General features: G+C 30.2%; 1 protein-coding gene across 14 annotated transcripts in view; it reads left to right on the forward strand.

Moving 5' to 3' along the window:
* Window positions 1-19530, forward strand: part of LOC103577568 (myosin heavy chain, muscle) — a 93547-nt gene extending 74017 nt beyond the window's left edge. For 13 of the 14 annotated variants that reach the window (XM_014442846.2, XM_053738230.1, XM_014442865.2 and 10 more), the window contains exons 20-25: window positions 2663-3392; window positions 3467-3828; window positions 6315-6710; window positions 12105-12449; window positions 14668-14916; window positions 19126-19530. In XM_014442846.2, coding sequence (XP_014298332.1) covers window positions 2663-3392; window positions 3467-3828; window positions 6315-6710; window positions 12105-12449; window positions 14668-14916; window positions 19126-19209 — 2166 coding nt within the window. In that variant the 3' untranslated portion in view covers window positions 19210-19530. Of the gene's footprint in view, window positions 1-2662; window positions 3393-3466; window positions 3829-6314; window positions 6711-12104; window positions 12450-14667; window positions 14917-18737; window positions 18792-19125 lie in introns of all 14 variants that reach the window. The other variant, XM_014442898.1, reaches the window with a different exon arrangement.
* Window positions 19531-23762: the final 4232 nt, after the last annotated feature.

Consider the following 23762-nt stretch of genomic DNA (forward strand, 5'->3'; position numbering starts at 1 on the left):
GTACCAGAGATGAGAGCTAAGAACATTGTGTTTGACAGGTAATGACCTAGCCGATGTGCTATGCACTACACTTTCTTCAACAAATATCTGATTTTTGCGAAAATAATACTACACCTAACTTGGCTTTAAGTCTTCTATCAGATACAAAAATTTTTGTGATCAAACAATACTAGAGATGTATTTTCTAACAGCTTACGTGTTAAGCAATATTACGAGAGCGTGTACAATAGGGTGTGTTTACTATAAATTCGACTTTAAGCTCTAATTACTCTTCAACAGACGGATTTATCAAAAAATGATAAGAGACTTTTTTTGTAGAGCGTTTAATTCCCTACAAACATAAATCCTGAGCTCATTGCCGATTGTACAATGAGTCATTGCCGAGGTATAAAATTCCAAGCTTAAATTTTTTTTTTCCCATGTTATTTAAATGGAAAATAGAAAATTATGATTCGTGACCTCTAATTATCAATATTAAGAGCTTACATTTTTACAGAAACTTTATTTTGACACCCTCTGACAGAGTTCCACGACCATTCGATAAAAAACCTTAGTCGATTTTTTTGACACACCCTAATGTACAACGATATTCTCCATCTTTTTTTTTTCTCGTAACGTTTAGTAAAAAGAATTTTGCCAACTCATAAAATAATGAAGAATCATTCAAATAGCGAGTTGTGAAATTTAATGACATCTTCAACTAGACGGTTACTCGAGTACTCTGCAAAAATATGTGTTGCATATTGGCAAGTTACAGATGTTTTATTTCATTTTTTTTTAAATAATTTATTTTAAATAACTAGATATCATCAAGAATAATATTTCTATTACTTTTTGATTAATTTGTTTTTATATTGTTAATTTAGTTAAAGCATGTACGCTTTGTTTTATGTATTTGATTTGTGTGTATTCCTTTGATACTTGTATTATTGTACGAATTCATTTTTATCTTACATCAAGTTTTTATTTCGATTATGTGTATATAAATTAAGCACTTCTACTTGATATTTAGCTTGACTAGTTAATATTTATAAATGAGTATTGTTTATATTTTTCTTATTTTTTCTCACCGAAGCCATCTGAATTTTGAGCAAGTAGTAAATTGAAATAGCTACTTTTTGTTTCAAATAAATTATGTTCCTTCAATTAAATAAATTAAAAATTTTAGCTCAAAACTCCAATTTTTGAAGTGGAAGTTCAGACATCGTTAAAGTGACATCGAGTAGTTTTAATACAACGTATATATTGTTTTGACGCCAAGTATCTATGTATAAATATTTACATATAGTTTATTTAAAAATTTGAAGAGAAAAAAAAGCGTGATATGTTTTTAAAGTTTCGGTTTTAATTTGAAATGAAAAAAGAAGGCTCAAATTAAAAAAAAAAATCTATGTCTTATGAATTATTCATCTCACGAAATCGGAAAATAACTTACGGAAGTTTCTCTTAATAGATATTAAAAGATATTCTAATTGATATCAAATTAGAAATGCAAAATTATGTAAATAAATGACATTTTCATTTGAACAGATTAATTATTAAGTAAAGAATGAAGAGTTTCTTCAAGATTTACAGAAGATATTTGCATTGATTAATATTTAAAAAAATTGATGTTATTAAATTTTTTATTGAATGTGATTCATAAATAAAAAAAAAAGTGACACTGAATTGAAAACCAAAACATGTGAATAAGTTGTTGCACAAATACATTCATATATTCCATTGTAAAATTTAACAGTTTCCAGTAAAATAATAACTAATTTTTTTTTTTTAATTATTTAAATTTCTCTCAATTGAATTTTAAACATATTCGCTATAAAAACTGTTGTTCGACACGTATGATTCAAACGAGAAATCCGGTATACTTGTGTCAAAACTCGTCGTAGGTTATGTTACTCGTGAGAGAAAGATGTCTATGCTCGTTCTCGTTGAGAATGCGTCATAACCCAAAATTTGTGTCACCAATACAAGCATACCGCAAGCCCTGGTTTTAATCCTATGTATCGAAAATAGCTATTTCGTAATGTTTAACAAAAAGTTTACGATTTTTGTAAAATTTGTAATTAAACACAATATTTTGTACACAAAGTTGTGATGTAAAAATATTTGTGTTAATAGAAGTAATTTATTTTTAGCTCTGTTAATTGTTATATTAAAAATAGAATAACTTCTCTGACTATGACTTAACATTGAAAGAAAAAAAAAATGTAAAAGTAATATTTTTTTTAGTATTAGATACATCAAAATTACTGTATTAGTAACTGCATATTTAACTCAAAAATAATTTTTTTAATTGAAAAAAGTTAAAATTTAGTCACGCAATTTCTAAAAAAAAGATCAGTATATCCTGAATTAAACTAAGTTTTATTTGATTGAGAGAACAACATTTTGTCTGAAATCTTCAAATTTTTATACAAAAAATACATTAAAAATTGTCGATAGCATAATTTTCTGAAGAAGATAGTTCGATGTTTTTAATTAGTATTTTTTTTCTTAGTGTAGAGTTGAATATATCATGATTTGAAAGCTTAATTTAATTTCATTTTTGCAAGTGTGGCTCTTAATGATATTTGTTCAATATTGCTTATTTCAATTATTCATTAATTTCAAAGTCATTGAAAAACAATCATTTATATAAATCTCACATTTATTTTATTCACAGGCCGCTCAAGAAAAAATCGCTAAGCAGTTGCAACACCAATTGAATGAAGCACAAGGTAAATTAGAAGAACTCAATCGCACAGTAAACGACTTTGATGCCGCTAAAAAAAAATTATCGATCGAAAATAGTGATTTATTAAGACAACTTGAAGAAGCTGAATCACAAGTGAGCCAATTGTCGAAAATCAAAATTTCATTGACAACTCAACTTGAAGATACGAAAAGACTTGCTGATGAAGAAGGCCGTGAACGAGCAACTCTGCTTGGTAAATTCCGCAATCTTGAACATGATCTAGATAATATTCGTGAACAAGTTGAAGAAGAAGCAGAAGGAAAGGCCGATCTCCAAAGACAACTAAGTAAAGCTAATGCAGAAGCTCAACTCTGGCGAAGTAAATATGAATCAGAAGGAGTGGCAAGAGCTGAAGAACTTGAAGAAGCTAAACGAAAACTTCAGGCTCGATTAGCTGAAGCCGAGGAAACTATTGAGTCTCTTAATCAAAAAGTTATTGCACTAGAAAAAGTAAAGCAGCGTCTTGCAACTGAAGTTGAAGATTTACAGATCGAAGTCGACCGAGCTACGGCAATCGCTAATGCAGCTGAAAAGAAACAAAAAGCCTTCGACAAGATCATCGGAGAATGGAAACTTAAAGTCGATGATTTAGCAGCGGAACTTGATGCCAGCCAAAAAGAATGTCGCAATTACAGTACGGAACTTTTCCGACTTAAAGGTATTTGATAATTCTCTTATTTTACATTAAAATTTTAAGCTTCATTAGATTTTATAAATGAATAAATTAACCAGGTGCTTATGAAGAAAGTCAAGAACAGTTGGAAGCCGTTCGTCGAGAAAATAAAAATCTTGCTGACGAAGTCAAAGATTTACTTGATCAAATTGGTGAAGGAGGTCGAAATATTCACGAAGTCGAGAAAGCAAGAAAACGATTAGAAGCCGAAAAAGATGAACTGCAAGCGGCTTTAGAAGAAGCAGAAGCAGCTTTAGAACAAGAAGAAAATAAGGTTTTGCGTTCTCAGTTAGAGCTCAGTCAAGTAAGGCAAGAGATTGATCGTCGTATACAAGAAAAAGAAGAAGAATTCGAAAATACAAGAAAAAATCATCAGCGAGCTTTAGACTCTATGCAAGCCTCCCTTGAAGCTGAAGCCAAGGTAAATAATTATGAATACTAATATCCATCGTTTTATAATAAAATATTATAAAACTATGAAGTGAATGTTCTTGTAATATTAAATCCTGTGGATTTAATATTACAAAAGTAAAGTTTTTCACGAAAAGCGATGCAAAAGAAATGGTATGGCATCAGTAAATGAATTTTGTCTGATAATTTATGATTAGGTCGAATTTTCCAAATGTGATCAGCTTTCCAAATTGGTGAGGTTTAATCTATATTTTTGTTTACAATTATGCACGAACAGATATGGTAGTGCATAGATTATAATATAACAAGTTTATGACTAATTATCAATTAAATAGAATAACTCAAATCATGCTATTTATTCTAGTAATGTTAGGAATTATAGATGAATAATTTATATCGAAAAAAAACCAATCGAAAAAAAAAAATTTTAAAAAACAATTGACTTCGCAGTTCAGCCCTAGAACTTTCAATCTCTTCGAGCTCAAATGAATTTTTAATTTAGGTTTAATTGCATTTTTCACACTACAGCGAAAAGAGGGAGGAAACTCGGTGTTTCTGTAGTTTATGCTTATCTGCGGTGTTTCACAGTATTATCATTAAATATTTTTAACTTCCCGCTAAGAACATCGACGATTTTCAAAAATTTCGGGAAGTTATTGTTTTCACCCCGATTTTCGAAAATCGAGTTTTCATCAGATGTCGACGTTATGAGGTCCTAGGAAGCTATTCTGACTATTTTCAGAATAATGTTCGAGTGTGTGTATGTATGTGTGTGTGTGTGTGTGTGAGTGTGTGTGTATGTACGTAAACTCTTTGTAACTTTTGAACTAATGAATCGATTTGGATGGTTGAGGTGGCAATCGAAAGAGCTTGTTGGCCATCAACTTTTCTGAAAATTTCAGATTATTTGATCGAATAGACTCGAAAATATTTGCGAATTACGAAAAAAAAAAAAATTTTTTTTAGTTTTTTATTGATTTCTCAAAAACGACTTATACGATCGACTTCAAAATCTAACCAGCTCTAGTACTCAATAGAACGCGTCGATTGCCACCTCAAACATCAAAATCGGATAATTCGTTCGAGAGTTATCGCGGGAGAAAGAAATGGTGAAAAACGGTTTTTTCTAAATATTTTCGAAACGACTGACGCGATCGATTTCAAATTTTAATCAGCTCTAGAATTCAATAAAACGCGCCGATTGCCACGTCAACTATCAGAATCGATTGATTAGTTCAAAAGATATCGGCGTTGAAAAGTTAAAAAAATAACATTTTATGTTATTTTTTCCGGATAAATCATAATATAACGTACTAAAATGTGCCATATATCATACCAACTCATCTTTTTTATGGTTTCTTTTGATCATATAATGTCTTCGAACTTGGTTGTTAGTTTAAATCATATTATCAACAAAAAAATCGATAAAACGTAGTTTTTAATATTTTTATCGGATATTCCATATTTTATTGTTTCTTACATGAGTCAAAACTTATTTAAATCTTGATTTTGATCCCTGACATTGATTTCTGCCTCAATACACGTATTTTACTGAACATAATCAGGAACTAAATTTTAAAAACCGCTTCATTGATGATTTTCGATTCTTAAATTTTCAAACTTCAGCATAACAGGTAACTTGTTAGAGCTTTAAAAGATCGTAAAAAAACAATTGCTGTGATAGCATTTTCGAGCTCGAAGAGCTCGAAAATATATCTACACTAATGTTTTCGAGCTCTTTGAGGTAGAAAACAGCGGGAAGTTTTGGGGCTGGCCCGCAGGGTCAGCCGACGCCCAGATTTTTTTTCAACAGGATCTCGGGGTTTTTTATCGACAGCAGTTAATATTTATCGCTTTAAGAAACTGTCTACTGTATTTAATCGAATACCGAATGTCTTAAATGAACGTCAAAAAATTAAAAATTTTTTTTTATTATTAAACTAGGGGTAAATAGTATTGCGGGATTTAATTTTAAATATTGGAAAATTGACAACTCTCAAAGGTGCAACAGAATGTAAAAACTGCAACGTCACTTATTACGATGTAATGTGTTTCGTAAATAAATTTTTAATTAAATTTTAAAGGACAGAGATAATGAAAAAAGTGTTTTAAATGTCATTACACAAATGCTACAGTAATTAAATTATTTATTAATTTAATTTTTTGGAAAGAAATTGAGTTAATAAATAATAAAAACAAAAAAAAAAAAATAATTTCCATAACACAGAATGGTGGGAACATTTTAAATTGCAGTGGATGAAATTTTATAAAATTTCATAAAAAATTTTGCTCTCGGGATACTATAATTACCGTTGCGTATGTTAAGCCAGGTGACTCGCTTTTCATATCTGTTGATTTAAATATATACTGTTGTGTAACGCACATATATTTTTACACTGTTTTGAGCCTTTCAATCAGAGTTTTATTTCTCAGTGTAAATTATCGAAAATGGATACTTGTTAAAATTCTTATTAAAATAAAAATGGTGTTTTCAAGGGTAAGGCTGAAGCGTTGCGGATGAAGAAAAAACTTGAAGCAGACATCAATGAATTGGAAATCGCTTTGGATCATGCTAATAAAGCAAATGCAGAAGCCCAGAAAAATATAAAGAGATACCAACAGCAATTAAAAGACGTCCAAACAGCTTTAGAAGAGGAACAACGTGCTAGAGATGAAGCTCGAGAGCTCCTGGGAATTTCCGAGCGAAGAGCTAATGCACTTCAAAATGAATTGGAAGAAAGTCGCACACTTTTAGAACAAGCTGATCGTGGTCGTCGTCAAGCAGAACAAGAACTGGCTGATGCTCATGAGCAGCTTAACGACCTCAGTGCTCAAAATGCTTCAATTTCTGCTGCCAAAAGAAAGCTAGAAGCCGAACTTCAAACTCTCCACGTAAGTCAAAGTCTCAATTTATTAATTAGAATTCCATTAAGTGAAGTTATGAATACATATAAATACACAAATATGTATAAATATATATATTAGGGTGCTTCGTTTCCGGCGAAAGTATTTTTTTTATTTTGTTTGCTCATCAAGCGAAATATTGTTTTTTATGATACAACAAAAATTCCTGCCAAGTTTGAGCTCTTAATTCCAATCCTAAGTACTTTCCAGTTGATTTCCAAGATTTCCCGTTTAAAATACACGTAAATTAAATTACTTTTTTTATTTAACTTTCTAATACTCAGCTGCGTTTTATGATATCGACGCGGGTTTGGTCGCAAATTGTAGGGCATTTGCTGTTCTTCAAAAGTGTCCATAGTAACTTAGCTATAACTCCAGCTGTTTCACTTGTATCCGTTGCGGAAGCCATTTTTCCTCTGAAATTGACCTTTATTGGCTAGCAGAACGTAAACCAATGAAAGTACACTGAAAGTCTTAATAGGAATTTCGTAGGAAATTTTATTCTCTTGAAAAAAGTCCCATAAGTCAAGTCAATAAAGTCTATAGTTTCCGAGTTATAGGGATTTCAATAATTTAAAAAATGAAATATCAATTGTCATTTTTTTTTTAATATTATATTTTTCAAATTATCAAAATTACTATAACTCGGAAGCTACGAACTTTAGCGACTTGACTCATAGGACTTTTTTTGAAGGGAATAAAATTTCCTATAAAATTCCCATTAACATTTTTGGTGTGCTTTCATTGCTTTACGTTCTGAAAGCCGAGAAACATCAATTTCATAGGAAAAATGACTTCCGCAGCGGACACAAGTGAAACAGTAGAAATTACAGCTAAGTTACTACGGGCACTTATGAAGAACAACAAATGCCCTACAATTTGCGATCAAAAATGTGTTGATATCATAAAACGCAGCTGATTATTGGAAAGTTATAAAAAAAGTAATTTAATTTACGTGTATTTTAAATGGAAAATCTTGGAAATCAAATGGAAAGTACTTAAGATTGGAATTAAGAGCTCAAACTTGGTAGGAATTTTTGTTGTAGCATAAAAAACAATATTTCGCTTGATGAGTAACGAAAAAAATACTTTCGCCAGAAACGAAGCACTCTAATATATACGCATTCCAAACGGTCTATTCACATTCTATACAGTACATCTATTTGATTACTTTTCTTTACTCCCCTGCTTAAAAAATCCGATAGATTCTCATAAAAAAATTTTTATGAGAATGAATCGGTAAAGTGTCCCATCGAAAAATGATAGTTCATATTAGAACCTATGAGAATATTCAAACCCGAGCATAATCCGATAGAAACTTATCAAATCCTTCAACTTATGTCTCATTCATTCTTATATAAAATTTGTTGTACATGTTCACATTATTATCGGAATGATTAGGAATGCGTCGTACTTATACATTTCGTAAAAGAATCAATTGGAAATATAGACTTGTTTCTTCTTGTTGTAAAAGAATGAATGGGAAAATAGTTTCATTTTTTCACGTGAATTCGTAAGCGACATTCTTATGGGAATCTATGAGATAATAATTTGCAATGCGTCAATTTTTTATAACTTTAAATATAACTTATAACCAGAGTCTACTGTATATTATTTTTCAACTTCGGCAAAGAAAAAATCTTTAATTATTTTCCAACATGTGATGGGGCTCGAACTGATGACCCTTCGATTGAAGCTCTGAAAACAGTTCAAAGTCAAGTGCTTTAGCCCGCTCGGCCACCACATGCATTTGGAAATCGAAATTTATTCTTTTACTTAAAGCTATCCAGTACTATATATGGCCAAGACTAAGCTTAAAAAAATTATTTTTATTTATTATTGAAATTTTGATAATATGATGTTTTCTTTATTTTTTTTAATAGTTTTAAATTTATTTAATGCATTTTTTTTTAAGAAAGTTACTCAATTGTTTCTTTTCTTCTTTCATAATCTTGAAAAATGTCAGTTTTAAACTTTATTAAATTGATTAAATTACAAGAAAAAACAGATAAAATTCGACTCGAATATTCCTAAAATGTTTTCCGATAAAAAAAAAACACATGGTAGTTTTTAGTATTTTTTTTAGTATTTAAAAAAAATATAGGGTAAAAATTCATTTGTTTACAAGAAATTGTTTGTTCAATAAGCAAATGAAAAATTATTAAAAAATTATTTTTTATAAAACAAGAGAACATGATAAATCATGATGTAAAAAAAAAATAGTTCATTAATACTAATACTAAGCAACAAAAAAAAAATCGTTAATTAGCAAATGTGCTTTTTAGCAATAAAAAAATTTTTTTAAGGGACGATTTTTTTCTTAAAAATCATTATTTTCATCAAGCATCTTATTCTCAAAAAAATTTTTTTTTAAATCTTATTAACAATGCATTTGTTTATAATAATTATTTGAACGATGTCAGTAAAAATTTTTTTAAAATTATTGTTAAGTAGCTTCTAGCAATAAAAAAAACAAAATAATCAAAAAAATAAAATTCCTTGATTACTTTATTTACATTTTTAATTTTTCAATTCCTTAGATAGTAAATAAAAAAGTGAAAAATCGAAATTTTTTAATTTTTCCAACGGCGATTTTTTCTAAACCCTTTCAAGAACAGCTCTACGAAGTGAAAAAAATCCTGGATTCTTAGTTTAGAAATAATCAGGGTTTTTATATAAACTTTGAACGAGTAAAAATGAACTAAATAACAAAAGCATAGTTAATTGAAAAATTGAGGTAAAATTTTTTTTTCCGGTGGATTAGTATTAATCCATGTGTTTAGAAAGAACCAAATTTTTTTTATTTCTTAATATTTATATTTAATCGGTTAAAATAATTTTTTTCGATTATGCTATTGATTCTATTAATGCGCGTGCATGCGCTGCTACCCGTTTTTACTCCCATTTTCACCGCTAAATTAAAATTATAAATATTGTTGGGTACAGTTCGGGGAGACAGGACTTTTTTTGGAAATTTCCTGCTCTTTGAGGATCTTTTTACAGATTTTGGATATCGCAAATAGTTGTTGAACTATTTGTAAAAAAACAAACCACTTTTTTTTTTTTTTTTTTTTTACTAAATTGTTAATGACTTACAATTTTTGCCAGGCCCAAATTTCTATTTTAATTTTTTTTTATAGATGCTATTTCGAATCAAATCAGACCTCAATCATAATTTTCGGTGGTCTTGGACAGATTTTCGTCAAAAAGGCACTTGTTGACTAGACTAATATGTTTATATGCGTAAATACCGTAACTTACATGAGACAACAAGTCATTAAACATACAAACGGGAATATGATGAATTTTATTATATTCTCATAAAATTCAATTATTAATGACAGGATCATTTTCTCATGCGTTCTTATTAAAAAAGAAATTTTATTATTTTCTTTTAGAATCCAATTGTGACTGATAAAAATATTTTCGGATACGTTCTCATCCAAACGGGAAGTTTATAAATTTTATTATATTCTCATAGGATCTAATTATTAGTGACAGGATCATTTCCTCATACATTCTCATTAAAATAAAAATGTTGCTAATTTTTTTAATTTCTCATAGATTCCATTTGTTAGTGACTAAATCATTTCCTCATACATTCTCAACTGAATAGAAATTTTGTAAATTTTATTATTTTCTTATAGATCCCTATAAATCCCTTGAATATTTTATCCCATCCAACCTTATAAAAACTCATTTTTTATAAACATTTGTATTTTCCGATAGATTCTTATAAAGAATCCCTTATCAGAATCTATGAGAAAATAATTTTTTTAAATACCTCCTATACAATCTCATAAAATTCAGTAAGTTCTATGAGAAGAGGACTCCCGCTTCCCATAGAACTCATTGATTCTCATAAAATTCCTATGAGAATTTATAAGAAGCTATCGGATCTTATGAGATTTTTTAAGCAGGGTCATGATTAATATGTAATAGTTATTTATTTATTTATTTATTTATTCATTGTCCTAAAATACTAATGACATAATTTTTAACTTTTTAAAAAATTTTTTTTTTAAGACTAGGTGTATTGTTTATATATTAGACTGAACGATATTAGTACTACTGTTAAAAACATATTTTGATTGAATAAATTGCCAAAATAACAATTAAGAATTTGTATTCTTTTTTTAAGAACATATATTGAACATGGTTCAGATGATTTTTGTTAAATTTAAGCTATGTCATTTATGGATCTTTTTGGATTCGTAAATTTAAAGATCAATTTTTTATTTCTGGAAGAGTATTGTTTTGTGGACAATTTACAGTGCTTAAAATAAAATGATCAGAATATAATTCTGGAATCGGCAAAATCTATACTGAGCAGTGGTATTATTTTCTTTCAATGTAAAAATACTCAAGAAAACGATTATGCTAGAAATGTCGCGTGCTTAAAGGTAAAAGGGCTTATAGCTAAGGGTTAATAGTGATTTATGGTGAAAGGGTGTTTAAAAAACATTTTTTTTGCCATTCGGTTTGAAATTGTCTGAAACGTAAAAATCTGTGAAAAAAAAAAGTTGGTATCCTAAAGCTGAAAGGGCGTATCTCAAGACATACGCCCTTTCACCTTTAAGAAAAGTACTACTTAACGGTAAAAGGGTGCATAAAAAAAATTGTATTTTTTATACCAAATGTTAAATAATAGTTTCACAAGACAAGTTATACTAAAATAACAGCCTCATATACAAAGTTCGATATAAACAAATAGAAAATAAATCAATTACAAACAAATTATGTAAAAATTAAGTAATAAAAAAAATCACAATGACAGATAACATTCAAATATTTTGAAATTTCCCGCCAGTCGCCATACACGGAAAAATTGAAACCCGACTGGTTCCTGTGCAGCACACGACTCAGTCGACTACTCAGTCGTGTGCTGCACAGGAACCAGTCAGGTTTTAATTTTTCCGTGTACTGTACCAAAATGAGCCCGATATTTTTTTTAATTAAACATTATAATTTTATGATAATTGTTCATGTTTTTAAATTTTATAATAACTATTTCTTAAAATAAAAAGCGAGTGTTTGTTTAAACTACGAATATGTTCTTTTGTGAGCTGGCTGAAAAAAAATGATACGCCCTTTCACCTTTAGGTCTCCAAAATTTCGAATTCTTAAAAGTAAAAGGGCGTATAATTCAAGACATACGCCCTTTTACCTTTCAATTTTTTTTTTTTTGAATTTTAAGCGTAGAATGTGTCTACTACTCGATTGGCAATAGAAAAAACATATGCGCCTTTTTACCTTTGCAAAGGTAAAAGGGCGCATAAATTGTTATAAGCCCTTTTACCTTTAAGCACGCGATGTCATTAATATAACTATCGATACAATTATCAGTAACGATCAGAAAACTAATTTTTTGGTTATTATTAGTCTGATTTAGATGAACTTCTTAACGAAGCCAAAAATTCCGAAGAAAAAGCTAAAAAAGCAATGGTAGATGCTGCTCGACTCGCTGACGAACTTAGAGCAGAGCAAGATCATGCACAAACGCAAGAAAAATTACGTAAAGCATTAGAAGCTCAAATTAAAGAACTTCAAGTAAGGCTTGACGAAGCTGAGGCCAACGCCTTAAAAGGTGGTAAAAAGGCTATTCAAAAATTGGAACAACGAGTACGAGAATTAGAAAATGAATTAGATGGTGAACAAAGAAGACATGCAGACGCGCTAAAAAATTTGCGCAAGGCCGAACGTCGTATTAAAGAACTTAGTTTCCAGGTAATTTATGTTTTCAATATTAATTATTATCACTTTCCATGCAAGCCCAGTTTTACCACACCGGCTAGCAACCTGATAATGAGCTATAAACTAAGACGCGTCTATTTTTTATATTTGGATTTAAACTAATCATTAAATTTAAAATAATATCCTTTCTTATGATTAGGAGGTATGAAACAATTATATAGAATTGCATTGGAATTAATTTCTATAAATATAAACGTCACTAGTTAAAAAACCTGAATGAATCTCATTTCACCGTAATTTTTGGTGAATTACGGTAAGTTATAGTACTGTGCGGTTTCTCATGGTGGATCTATTTATGTTATCGTTTCTCATGGCGAAAAATAGAAAAATGCTGTGCTTGCTAAGCAGTACGGTATTTCGCGGTGAACTTTCGTATTGTAAATTTTCGGAAAATTAAATTTAAGTATGAACGCTGTAACATTAAGTTACATTAAAAGACGTTGGACTAATTCACTAAGTTGAATGTTGGAAAAAAAATTAATATGAAATGTAATCGGAAGGACGATGTTTTCAGAGTGATTCAATCAATTAACGTAACTATTGTGGTTTTTCTCTGTCTGTTTGAAAAACTATGGGTATCTGAACTCCAAATAGGAGTCCAAAATGTATTCCAATGGATTAAGCCACAAACGACGTAACCCAAAAAAAAGTTTGGAAAATCCAAAAGTGCACGCCCCATAACCCTTATTCAAAAATACAAAGTAATTTCTTATTTAAGTATCTTATCGAAGGAATTAGAATTAAATAATTAAACAACAAAAAAACAATGCTATTTGTTTTTTTATTATTATTATTATTATTATTATTATCATTATTATTATTATTATTATTATTATTATTATTATTATTATTATTATTATTATTATTTTCTTTTTTTTTATTATTACTTTTAGTTATTTGAATTTTAGGATTCAATCTTTCGCAGTATCGGCGTCCGATCGTAATCGTGGCACATCCACACGTACAGACATCCATACGTCCACAAACATTTTTTTTAAATGGAATATGATAATTACAGAATTTTTTTTAATGATAGTGTACTTATATTACCTTACAAATACAAAATAAATGCAACTGAAGCAATTGAAGTCTGCAAGTTGCTTGACTTTGACATGTTGAGAGTAATGCACTAACTTAAACGCTTCGCGTTATGAAGCGTGCAAAATTGGAAACGTAGATTTCTTTATTGCAAATAATTCTCTATGACATGAAGAACTAATTGCAGTAGAAAATTCAATACCCCTTATTTCATGGGTCACGACACTTGCAACGGAATCGATAGACACGTTTGATTCGATTATGGATTTTAACATGGATTCCAACATCTTTCATGAAGAACAAAATTTCAGATTACGTTGTACATTTTTCTTCATTATTAGGCGTCGGCTCAAGTTAGATTTGTTATCATCTGTGGCATTCTTATTTTTATAAATAAACTCGATAAAATACTAGAAACAAAGACAAATATAAGATTGACGACTGATTCGCTAAAATTGTCATTTTTATTTTCGGTTTTTTTCGGTTTCAGCAGTTAAATATAAAAGAAAAAAAAAATTTCATTTGGAACCTTTAGAAATTGTTTTATTTCTATTTACTAGTAATCGTTTGAATCATGTAAAAATGTCTTCGGATAATACTGTCAATTTGAGCAAACTTGTTGCTGCACATTATATAAACAATCATAATCGAGTTAGTACAAAATAAATTGAAAATTTTTTGAGAATATTTTTTATATGTCGATGAAACCACATAAATTATTGCCTAATAATTTCTTTTATAACTGTTCAGGAATAATATATAATAATATATAGATATCACAGATTTTAATAAATGATTCCATCCTCAAGTGATCTAAGTCCTCTATGGATATGACGATCTGACAATTTCGAAAAAATTAAAAGCAGATTTTTTTTTTTTTTTTTGAATTTTTAGCTCTTGATTATGATAGCTAGTTATTTTTGATGATTTTAGTTTTGAACTGCTGAATAGGTTTCGGTTTTAGTGTCTTGTCGTATACGATTTTTTACCAACTATTCTTATTTATATAATTCATCCTACATCCAGTTAACGTCAGGAAGCTAACATGTTTTAAAAATATTAAACTTACTTTATTGAAATTGAATTGAAAAGGATAAGAACAGTAGTAATTTTTGACGTCATTCCATAAATTAATGAATTAAATTTAATACAGGCTGATGAGGATAGGAAAAACCACGAACGTATGCAAGACCTCGTTGATAAACTACAACAAAAAATTAAAACATATAAAAGACAAATTGAGGAAGCAGAAGAAATCGCAGCTCTAAATCTCGCTAAGTTCCGAAAAGCACAACAAGAACTAGAAGAAGCCGAAGAACGAGCAGATCTAGCCGAGCAAGCTATCACTAAATTTCGTACTAAAGGACGTGGAGGAAGTGCAGCACGAGGATTGAGCCCAGCGGTAAGAAGTTACATTAAATATCTATTATTTTTCACTTTTTAAACTCATAATCTTTGAAAATAACTAATTTTTCCATAATAATCTTCGTTATTTGGTACGATATAAACTATTAGCACTTTTGAAAACTACCGTTCTTGAATGTGATATTTTTATTTTTGAAGGATTTTTCTTAAATATTTATAATTAAAAATTTTCAACTGTCGGAAAATCAAATACTACAATGTATTTTGTGCTGTGGAATAAAATAAGTCGAGCTTAGACGAGAATAAAGTTAGCTGACCGAACAAAAGAGAAACCAGACATTACATGATCAGATTCGTAAATCAAAGCGTTATAACGTGACTTGATTTGACATAGTGTTAGCCCAAAAAATATTCTTTACCCAAGATAATATAACTTAAGCTTGAACATTAAAATTGTTTTTTTTTTAAATGAGTTTCTCAATCTTAATAATAGAAAATTTTATACCAAGTACACAATTTCGCTACTGAAAATTAGTATTGTTTTTCGATGGAGCAATAATTTACTTGCGAAAATTTGTTTTTGTTACGCAATTTACTATTATATATATATATATATATATATATATATATATATATATATATATATATATATATATATATATATATATATATACCTTGACGATCAAAATCGGTTCATCCGTTCAAGAATTACAGAATGTTTACATACATACTTACGTACATACACACATACTTACACTCGGATATCATCTTGAAATTAGTCAGAATAGCTTCCTAGAACCTCAAAACGTCAAGATCTCTTAAAAGTTCGATTATCGAAAATCGGACCGAAACCAATAACTTCCTGAATTTTAAAAAATTTTCAATTTCCTTAGCGGGAAGTTAAAAAGTTCGTCGAGTCGAGTCTGTATGTCCAAACATTCTATGATAATTCACGTTGCAAATTGTAATTTTTTGTAGGAATTCGATTTAATGCACTCAGAAACGAAACTATTGGTGATAGACAAAAACAAATGGCATTTTTGTAGATCATTTAATGCTCTAAAATAATGCTTTTATGACTATCTCCGTACCACCAATAGTTTAGCCTCCAGACACTCTTAAAAATCAATTTTTTTAAAAATATACTTCTAATGAATGTAGAAACGAAACTATTGATGATATACAAAAAACTTACATGGTTATTTTGTAGATTATTCAATGTTCTAAAATAATTCCCTTGTGAATATCTTTGTACCAACAATAGTTTAAGAGCTAAACACTCTCAAATTAAAATTTGTTTTTAAAATTCATTTTCAATGTATTTATTACGGTGTGTCAACTTATGGCAACTTTTTTTTTCAACGGACTAACAGGTTCTATTCTTGCAGTAAGGTAAAGAAGATGACTGTTGAAATTAGAGCCCTAAATATTAATACTGACAAGTGTCTCATCACGATTTTCTATTTCCCATTTAAATAATATCGGGAAAACAAAATTTAAGTTTGGAATTTTGTATCTCGGTAATGGCATACTGTACAAATGAGCCCAGGTTACATTTTTTGTAGGGAATCAAACGCTCTACGAAAAAATTCCCTTATCATTTATTGATAAATGCATCTGTTCAAAAGTTATTGGAGCTTGGTCAAATTTATAGTAAATTTCAAGATCTCTTTACTTTTCCAGTGAAACTATCAAATTTAATATAAAATATTATACAATCTTTTTTGTAGATAATTTCATTTCTTACAGATTATCTGTGACAAAATTTTTTCTAATTCCACATAATTCTTTGGTTATTTCCATTTTAATTTCAAGCTCTTGAAATTGATCAGAACACTATTTTTTTTAACAATCAATTTCAATTTAAGTCTGTTTAGCTGTTAAACTATTGGTGGTATGAAGATATTCACGACGGCATTATTTTAAAACATTAGATGATCTACAAAATTGCTATGTAAGTTTTTTGTTTATCATCAATAGTTTCGTTTCTAACTTCAGTAAGAATATATTTTGAAAAAAATTGAACTTTAAGAGCGTCTAGAGGCTAATCAGAGATAGTCATAAAAGCATTATTTTAGAGCATTGAATGATCTACAAAATTGCAATTTATAGTTTTTATTTATCACCAATAATTTCGTTTGAAAGTGCATTAAAATCGAATTTCTACAAAAATTACAATTTGCAACGTGAATTATGATGGAGTTTTAGAACATACAGACTCAACTCAATACTTTTTTGTAGAGCATTTAGTCTAATATAAGAACGTCAACATGATATTTCAAAAAAAAAAATTTCTTGAGAAGATGCCGAAGCAAAAAATGAAAAAAGAAAGTTTTCCCATGTTATTCAAATAAAAAAAAAAACTAAAAGTTCGTTGAGAAACCTCTGAAAATTGAAATTAGATTACAATCCTCTTGGATTCCAATTGAGTTAGATTGAAATGAATCAGCTTCAAACGAAGATAATTTACAAATATAAAAATATTATGTACCTTTTGAATCCCATCAATTCCAATCAAGAGTGTTTAATCAGATGAAGTCAATATTATTCAATATATAATAGTAAAATTAATATATTTACTTTTGAGTGAAAGCCATTCAAAGTTTTTAATCGGATTTTATGAGTATTAATTGAAAATTTCCTATTGAATCGTATTAAACTCAAGTCTAATTTCTTAACCAGGGTAATTGTTATAAGAAAAGCTTGTCAATTTGAATAGCTGAGTGCATTTTAGATGGAGAAAATGGAAAAAGGATTATTATTTTCTTAATCTATCGCAGGTCTACAATAATAATAAGTAAGAAATAAAGCATTTTTGATTATCTTCTGATAGGTAATTAAAATCGTTAAGATTACTGGTTTAAAACAATAATCCGTAATTTAAATTTTGGGATTATTATTATAAATGTAATTTGTGTTTCAAATATTAGGATTATTCATTGGAAAAAAGTATTCCGTAATAAAAATATCGAGATTGTTAATTTGAAAAGAAAATATATGTAATCCCCCATTAATGTATTACTAAAAGTAAAGCATTATTTGCAACTTTAGCTTTTTACCAAAAAATTTAAAATTAATTTAAATAATTATATCAAGAACCAGAGAGTGAATAAAATTAATAGCTTTAAAAAGTGCTTTTCCTTCATCATTGTCCATTTTAAAAATTATCTTAGATCAATATACGATATAACATTTCCAGCTGGAAAAGCTGCGAAATTTCAAATGAATAAAGAGTGAATACGAGCTGATTGAGCTCTAAATTAGTACAAAATAGTATTTTTGAGCTCCATGATAAAAAATAGCAGGAAATTTCAAGGCTAGGACGCTGGATTTTTGAAATTTCTTGTTCTCATTTTTGTTAAAAGTTCCGATTTCTGTATCTAGTTATCGAAGATAAATTTTTGAAGAAAAAATTTTGAAACGAATAATAATTGTATAGGATGAAGATCATTAATATTTAATTCATTTTTTATTATTGGGGAGTCATTTTAAGAATATCATAGAATTCATCCCAATTATAATCATTTTATCGTGTTATAAAAGAAATGATTTTAGTTTCTATATTTATAGAATGTGTAAAAAAAATCAACCGTTAATTTATTTGGACAATAACATTTTTTCTCCATGAAAAAAAAAGATACATAATTAAATAAATTGAAAATTACTCATCGTCATTGCGATCAATATTTAAAAAAACAAAGTTCTGATGTTTGATTGTTATTTAAAGCTTATTGAATTCATAAAAAAAATAAAATCCAGTATTCGCATTCTTAAATGGTAGTTTCAATAGGTGCTTCGAATTAACTTACTATTTTTACGCGAAATAAAACTAAATAAAAAATATAATATGACCCATAGCCCCAGAAAGGTCGTAAACCAACTACTTCAGAGTAACCTGCTGCCTTGGTTCATGTAAGTTCGTGTGTCATCACATTCAATTAAAAATCATGTATATCCCATTAAAAGACACACAGAACACGTATAGTAGCTCATATTTTGCTCTTTATTAAATAGATCTTTTGAACTTGTATAGACACTTATATTCAGAAACTGTTCAACATATTTTGACCTAAGCTCAAGATATGTTTACAAACCTGTTTGAATAATCAAAGTATTATAAATCGATATATTCTATCTCTTCATTATTGACAACTTCATTTCTTAACTAACATTTATTAATATTTCACAAGATTACTGAGTATAATAATATTTTATCTAATATAATTTTTATGTTTTATTTGTTTAGCCATTTAGGTCATTAATGAAACCTCAACTTGATGGTTCTGCTTTCCCGCCTAGGTTCGATCTTCAACAAGACGGTGATTTTTGAATAAAGTCTTCACGATTTCACTGTTAAATGATGGGATGCCAAGTATTTCAACATTATTGAAAATATTCCTTGATATATGTGAACGAATGGTTAAGCACCTTAGAAAAAAAATTGTAAAAGATTATAGCAATTAATAGATTTAAAGTAAAATTTTAAATGATTCTGTTAGCATAACAAATATTTCAGCTATAAGTTTAGGTGCATCAGTTGTAATATCTATGATTGATTGACTCTGAGCTGTATCTAAGAGTGCTTTCCTATTATAACGCTTCGATTTATAAATAAAATATGTATTTATTAAAATAAATAAGCAATATCTGAGTTCTTGAATCTGATTTTAATCTCATCTAATTAAGTTCGTGAGCAATTCTAAACAACAATTAAATCCTTATTTTATACGATTGAAATGCTCTAATACTAGTTGTGAAGACGATAAAAGTACGTTATATAGAAAATTTATCAATTATAATAAACATGAAAAAAACATTGAGATTATTCGCTAAATAATTCAATTCAATCGATAATTTCGTAAATAAACTAACTGTTCTGGGAAGGTTTATTATAAGTACAAACTTGATTTGAAAAATTTTTGGAATAAGTTTAAAAGAAGTCTTTATTAAGAAGACATTGTACTCTGTATTACTCCAAGTTGTGGATTCCAGTTGTCACATACCATAATATCCATTAAAACATTGAAGGTTTCGACGAATGTTTGGTCATAAACAAGCAGAGAGTAAAAATTCGGTCGTTTGATAACATTTGTTGAAATCAGCCATCCTAACATCTTCACCACTCTTTAAAATACCTGATAGACAGTTTCTGCTGACTAGAATGAACCACGTGATTAAAAACCACCTTCAAATACATCTATAAAGCTGGCATCGTCATCTGGACAGAATCGCATTATTTGTTTTTATTAATTTAGTGCTTATTTAAAGCCAATTTAGTGCCAATTGTTATGTTCTGGCTCTAATTAAATTTGAATAAAAATTTTAGAAACATTTTTTTTTAAGTCTCGAATTATTTATTCGCCACAGTGGGCGAATAAACAGCTTGACACTTCTTAGAATCATAAATAATAATAATAAATTAATGAATCGTTACTTTGTTGGCGATATTGTTTTTTCACCGCCAACAATGTAACGGAAATCTCTTGCGATAAGAGAATCGCCGTGGCTCGCGGATAGTCTAAACAGATGACGACGCATGAGACCCGGGCCACGACGAGTCTCTCATAGGAAACCTGAGATGCATCATTAACATTTTTGATAATGTATAATACCAAGGAGTGACAGAATCAAGCCAGTCGATCACAAGATCTAGTAGAGCTAAGAACTCTACACAAACCCGCTGGCTTGATCCTGTCACTCGGACTTTAAGGCAAAATATATATCCGTATTTTATTAAAATACGCACTCCTTATTTTAAACTTTGGGCGCTGTTACCGGCAGCCTAATAATCACACCTGTTCTGGGCGCTGATACCGGCAGCCTAAGCACTTCCTTTCCGCATCCGAAATTCATGCCGAGAAGCCGAAGGTCAGGCAAAAAGGCCCAATTCCGCTGGATCATTCGAACGATCTACGAGGATTTCGGTCAATCAGTTCATCAGCGTCCCCGCCTAGAGATCGTTGCCGAGGAAGTCCTTCTCGATCAGGTGACGTTGGTCGTTCCAAAACCGGTTAACGAGTTACCAAGTTCGGGTATCGCGTTAAGTGAAGTTCATGACCCGTCGAGCTCGGTTCCATGCGTTTTAATCCCCGGGCGAAATGTCGCTGACAATATATTCCCAGACAAAATATCCCCAAGAGAAAATATTCCTGGACAAAATATCTCCAGACAAAATATCTCGATGACAAAATATTACTATGCAATAATCAATATTTTTTCAATTCATGTTCTGATAAGAAAATATTGAATACTTAAATATTCTCAGGTACCCAGAGAGGAAAGTACCACGGGCCCAGGCTTGGCCTAACTTTGTAAAACCTTGGGCCAGGCTTGTAAGCCAGTCTTGACCCAGTTCTGGTAAAAATCTGGAATGAAAATCTCGGGCCAAGTCTTGTTGCCAGACCTGGCCCAAGCTTTGTTTCCAGACCTGGCCCATACATCGAGGAAACGAATAAATTCAATAAAAAAATTTTTTTATTAATATTAACTTCGTAGAGTTCACGATCATTAACGTTTAAACTATCTAAGAGAAGTAAATGATGTTAATAAGCTTCGTTGAAAATTCTGCTGGGCTCTGGGCGCGAACTGGCATCCTTCTGATCGCTGGGTCCGGACGGTAGCTACTGGACAAACCTACTAATGTTGAACTGATACATTTATATGATCTACTTATTAAACGTTCAAGGCACTAGGTAGTCTTGGCCCGAGTCTGACTTGTCATTGGATGGCCAAGGCTAGGTCACCCAGTCTTGGCCCAAGCCTGGGTAATCATTGTAACAGCCAAGGCTAGGTTGCCCAGTCTCTGCCTAAGTCTGGCTTGCCATTAGATGGCCAAGGCTAGGTCACCCAGTCTTGGTCCAAGCCTGGGTAATCATTGTAACTGCCAGGACTGAGTATCCAATCTTGAGTCAAGCATGGGCCAATACAGGTGTGCCAAAGCTAGGTTCCCCCGTGCTTGGCCAAGTAGGGGCCCGTCGTTCAACTCTGGCAGCTTCTGCATAGGTAGTTTACAAAATGAAAGTCAAATAAACAACTTATTACAAGTACATAATATCATGATATTTTTATTATATTATGTAAGCTCAACATTATTAAAATATTTTTTTATTATTATTGTCATCAACATTTATACTTTCGAATTTATTCGAAAATAGACCAACATATATGCTTGTTATCGTGTTGTGCCCTTTTTTCATGGATTTTGTGTATGTTTCTCAGGAAATAAATCCATACGAATGTATGAAAAATACATATATATATATTTATGAGTTTTTTCAGAATATCTATGTGCAAACTACTATCAGCGTAAAAAATTAATTAATGATCAAGAGGATATTTTATCAAAAGTTCACCTTGTATTAGTAATATTTTGTCATCGAGATGTTTTGTCTGGAGATATTTTGTCCGGGGATATTTTGTCTTGGAAATATTTTGTCTTGGGGATATTTTGTCGCGAATATTTTGTCCGGGGATCAAAACGGCTGCTACCGTTGAGCTCTTGTGTTGTTGAGCCGTCGGGCTCTGGCGGTATTATTCAACAGCTGGAGTCACTTGCCCTTAAGGAGGAACCGGGCCTTCCAGGCTCGTCTTGTTCAGAGGAAGCATCAAGGGAGAACCCGGCCTTCTGGACCGGCATCAGTGAGGGTTGGCAGTTGGTTCCAGTGGACGTTCCATCCGTCCATCCACCTAGTAGAAGTATCCCGTTCCACTACCCTTGTTACGTGTATTATTCAGAGGCCTACTTCAATGCCACCGGCAGAGACGCGTACGCACCAGCGGAGGTGAAGAAGCTACGTAAGAAAGGGATTATTTGAGCCGACTCATGGGGCCCATAATCTCCACCATGGTGAGTCAAATTTTTTGCACAAAATAGAAGGTCAACAGCTGACGCACCTGGGGTCTATTGATATCCTAATGACGTCAACCTGGTCAAATTAAAAATATTCTGTTTGATTAACAGATAAGCCCGAATGTAACACTTTAATAAAATTTGACCCATTATTGGTCACTGTTGCTAATACTATGACTCCATCAATCCCAAATGACTTATGAAGTTATTTAATTAATTTAGCGATTCTGTCATAAGAGTGACTCCCTTGAAAGCGCTGACATGCGATTGCATAAGATTTGTGTTCCAACATATTTTTTTCTATCTATAAATTTAATTTTTTAATGTTAGGAAGGAAGTACACGGAAAAAAAGTATAGTTCCTTAAACGGTCTAAAGTATAGCAACTCCTAGATCGTTACCACAACGATAAGTATACTTATTAGGGTGGCGCAAAAAAACCGGCTATTTTTTTTTTCGAGACTCTTATGAAAATTTGTTGACTTACGATGTTTTATGAAGCCTCTCCAAAAATCGGCTCGATAAAAAATTTTTAAGAGGTCGCTCACGAATTTTGAAAATATCAAAAGGATCGAAATTCGAATTTATATTTTAAAATTTTTTCTTCCTCGTGGCAGCGATAGTTTATATTCGTAAAATCATAACTATGCTGAAAATTTGAGCCCAAGATTTAAATATTTGAACGGTGCTCAAGAATTTTGAACATTAGCTGATAATATGTTACTAATACTTTGAATTGGTTTTTGTATTTTTTTATAACTCAAATATTGTCATTTCATTAAAATATAAAATTTTTATAACCAAAATTATAGAAGACAGTCTTAAACAATAAAATTTGGTAAGATTTGAATAAGCCAAAAAACCTAAAAATTGAATTAAAAAATAAAAAAGTATGTAAACAACTGATTATTTCTACTTCTTGGGTTATATTTTCATTCATTGCCATGCACAATGATGCTAAAAAAATTGAGAAGCTTTGTTTTTAATATTTAAAGGTCGCTCGGAAACGTCCAAAAGACATTACTCGGAAACATT

This window comes from Microplitis demolitor, chromosome 4, assembly GCF_026212275.2.
Source record: "Microplitis demolitor isolate Queensland-Clemson2020A chromosome 4, iyMicDemo2.1a, whole genome shotgun sequence".
In the NCBI taxonomy this organism is placed as follows: domain Eukaryota; kingdom Metazoa; phylum Arthropoda; class Insecta; order Hymenoptera; family Braconidae; genus Microplitis; species Microplitis demolitor.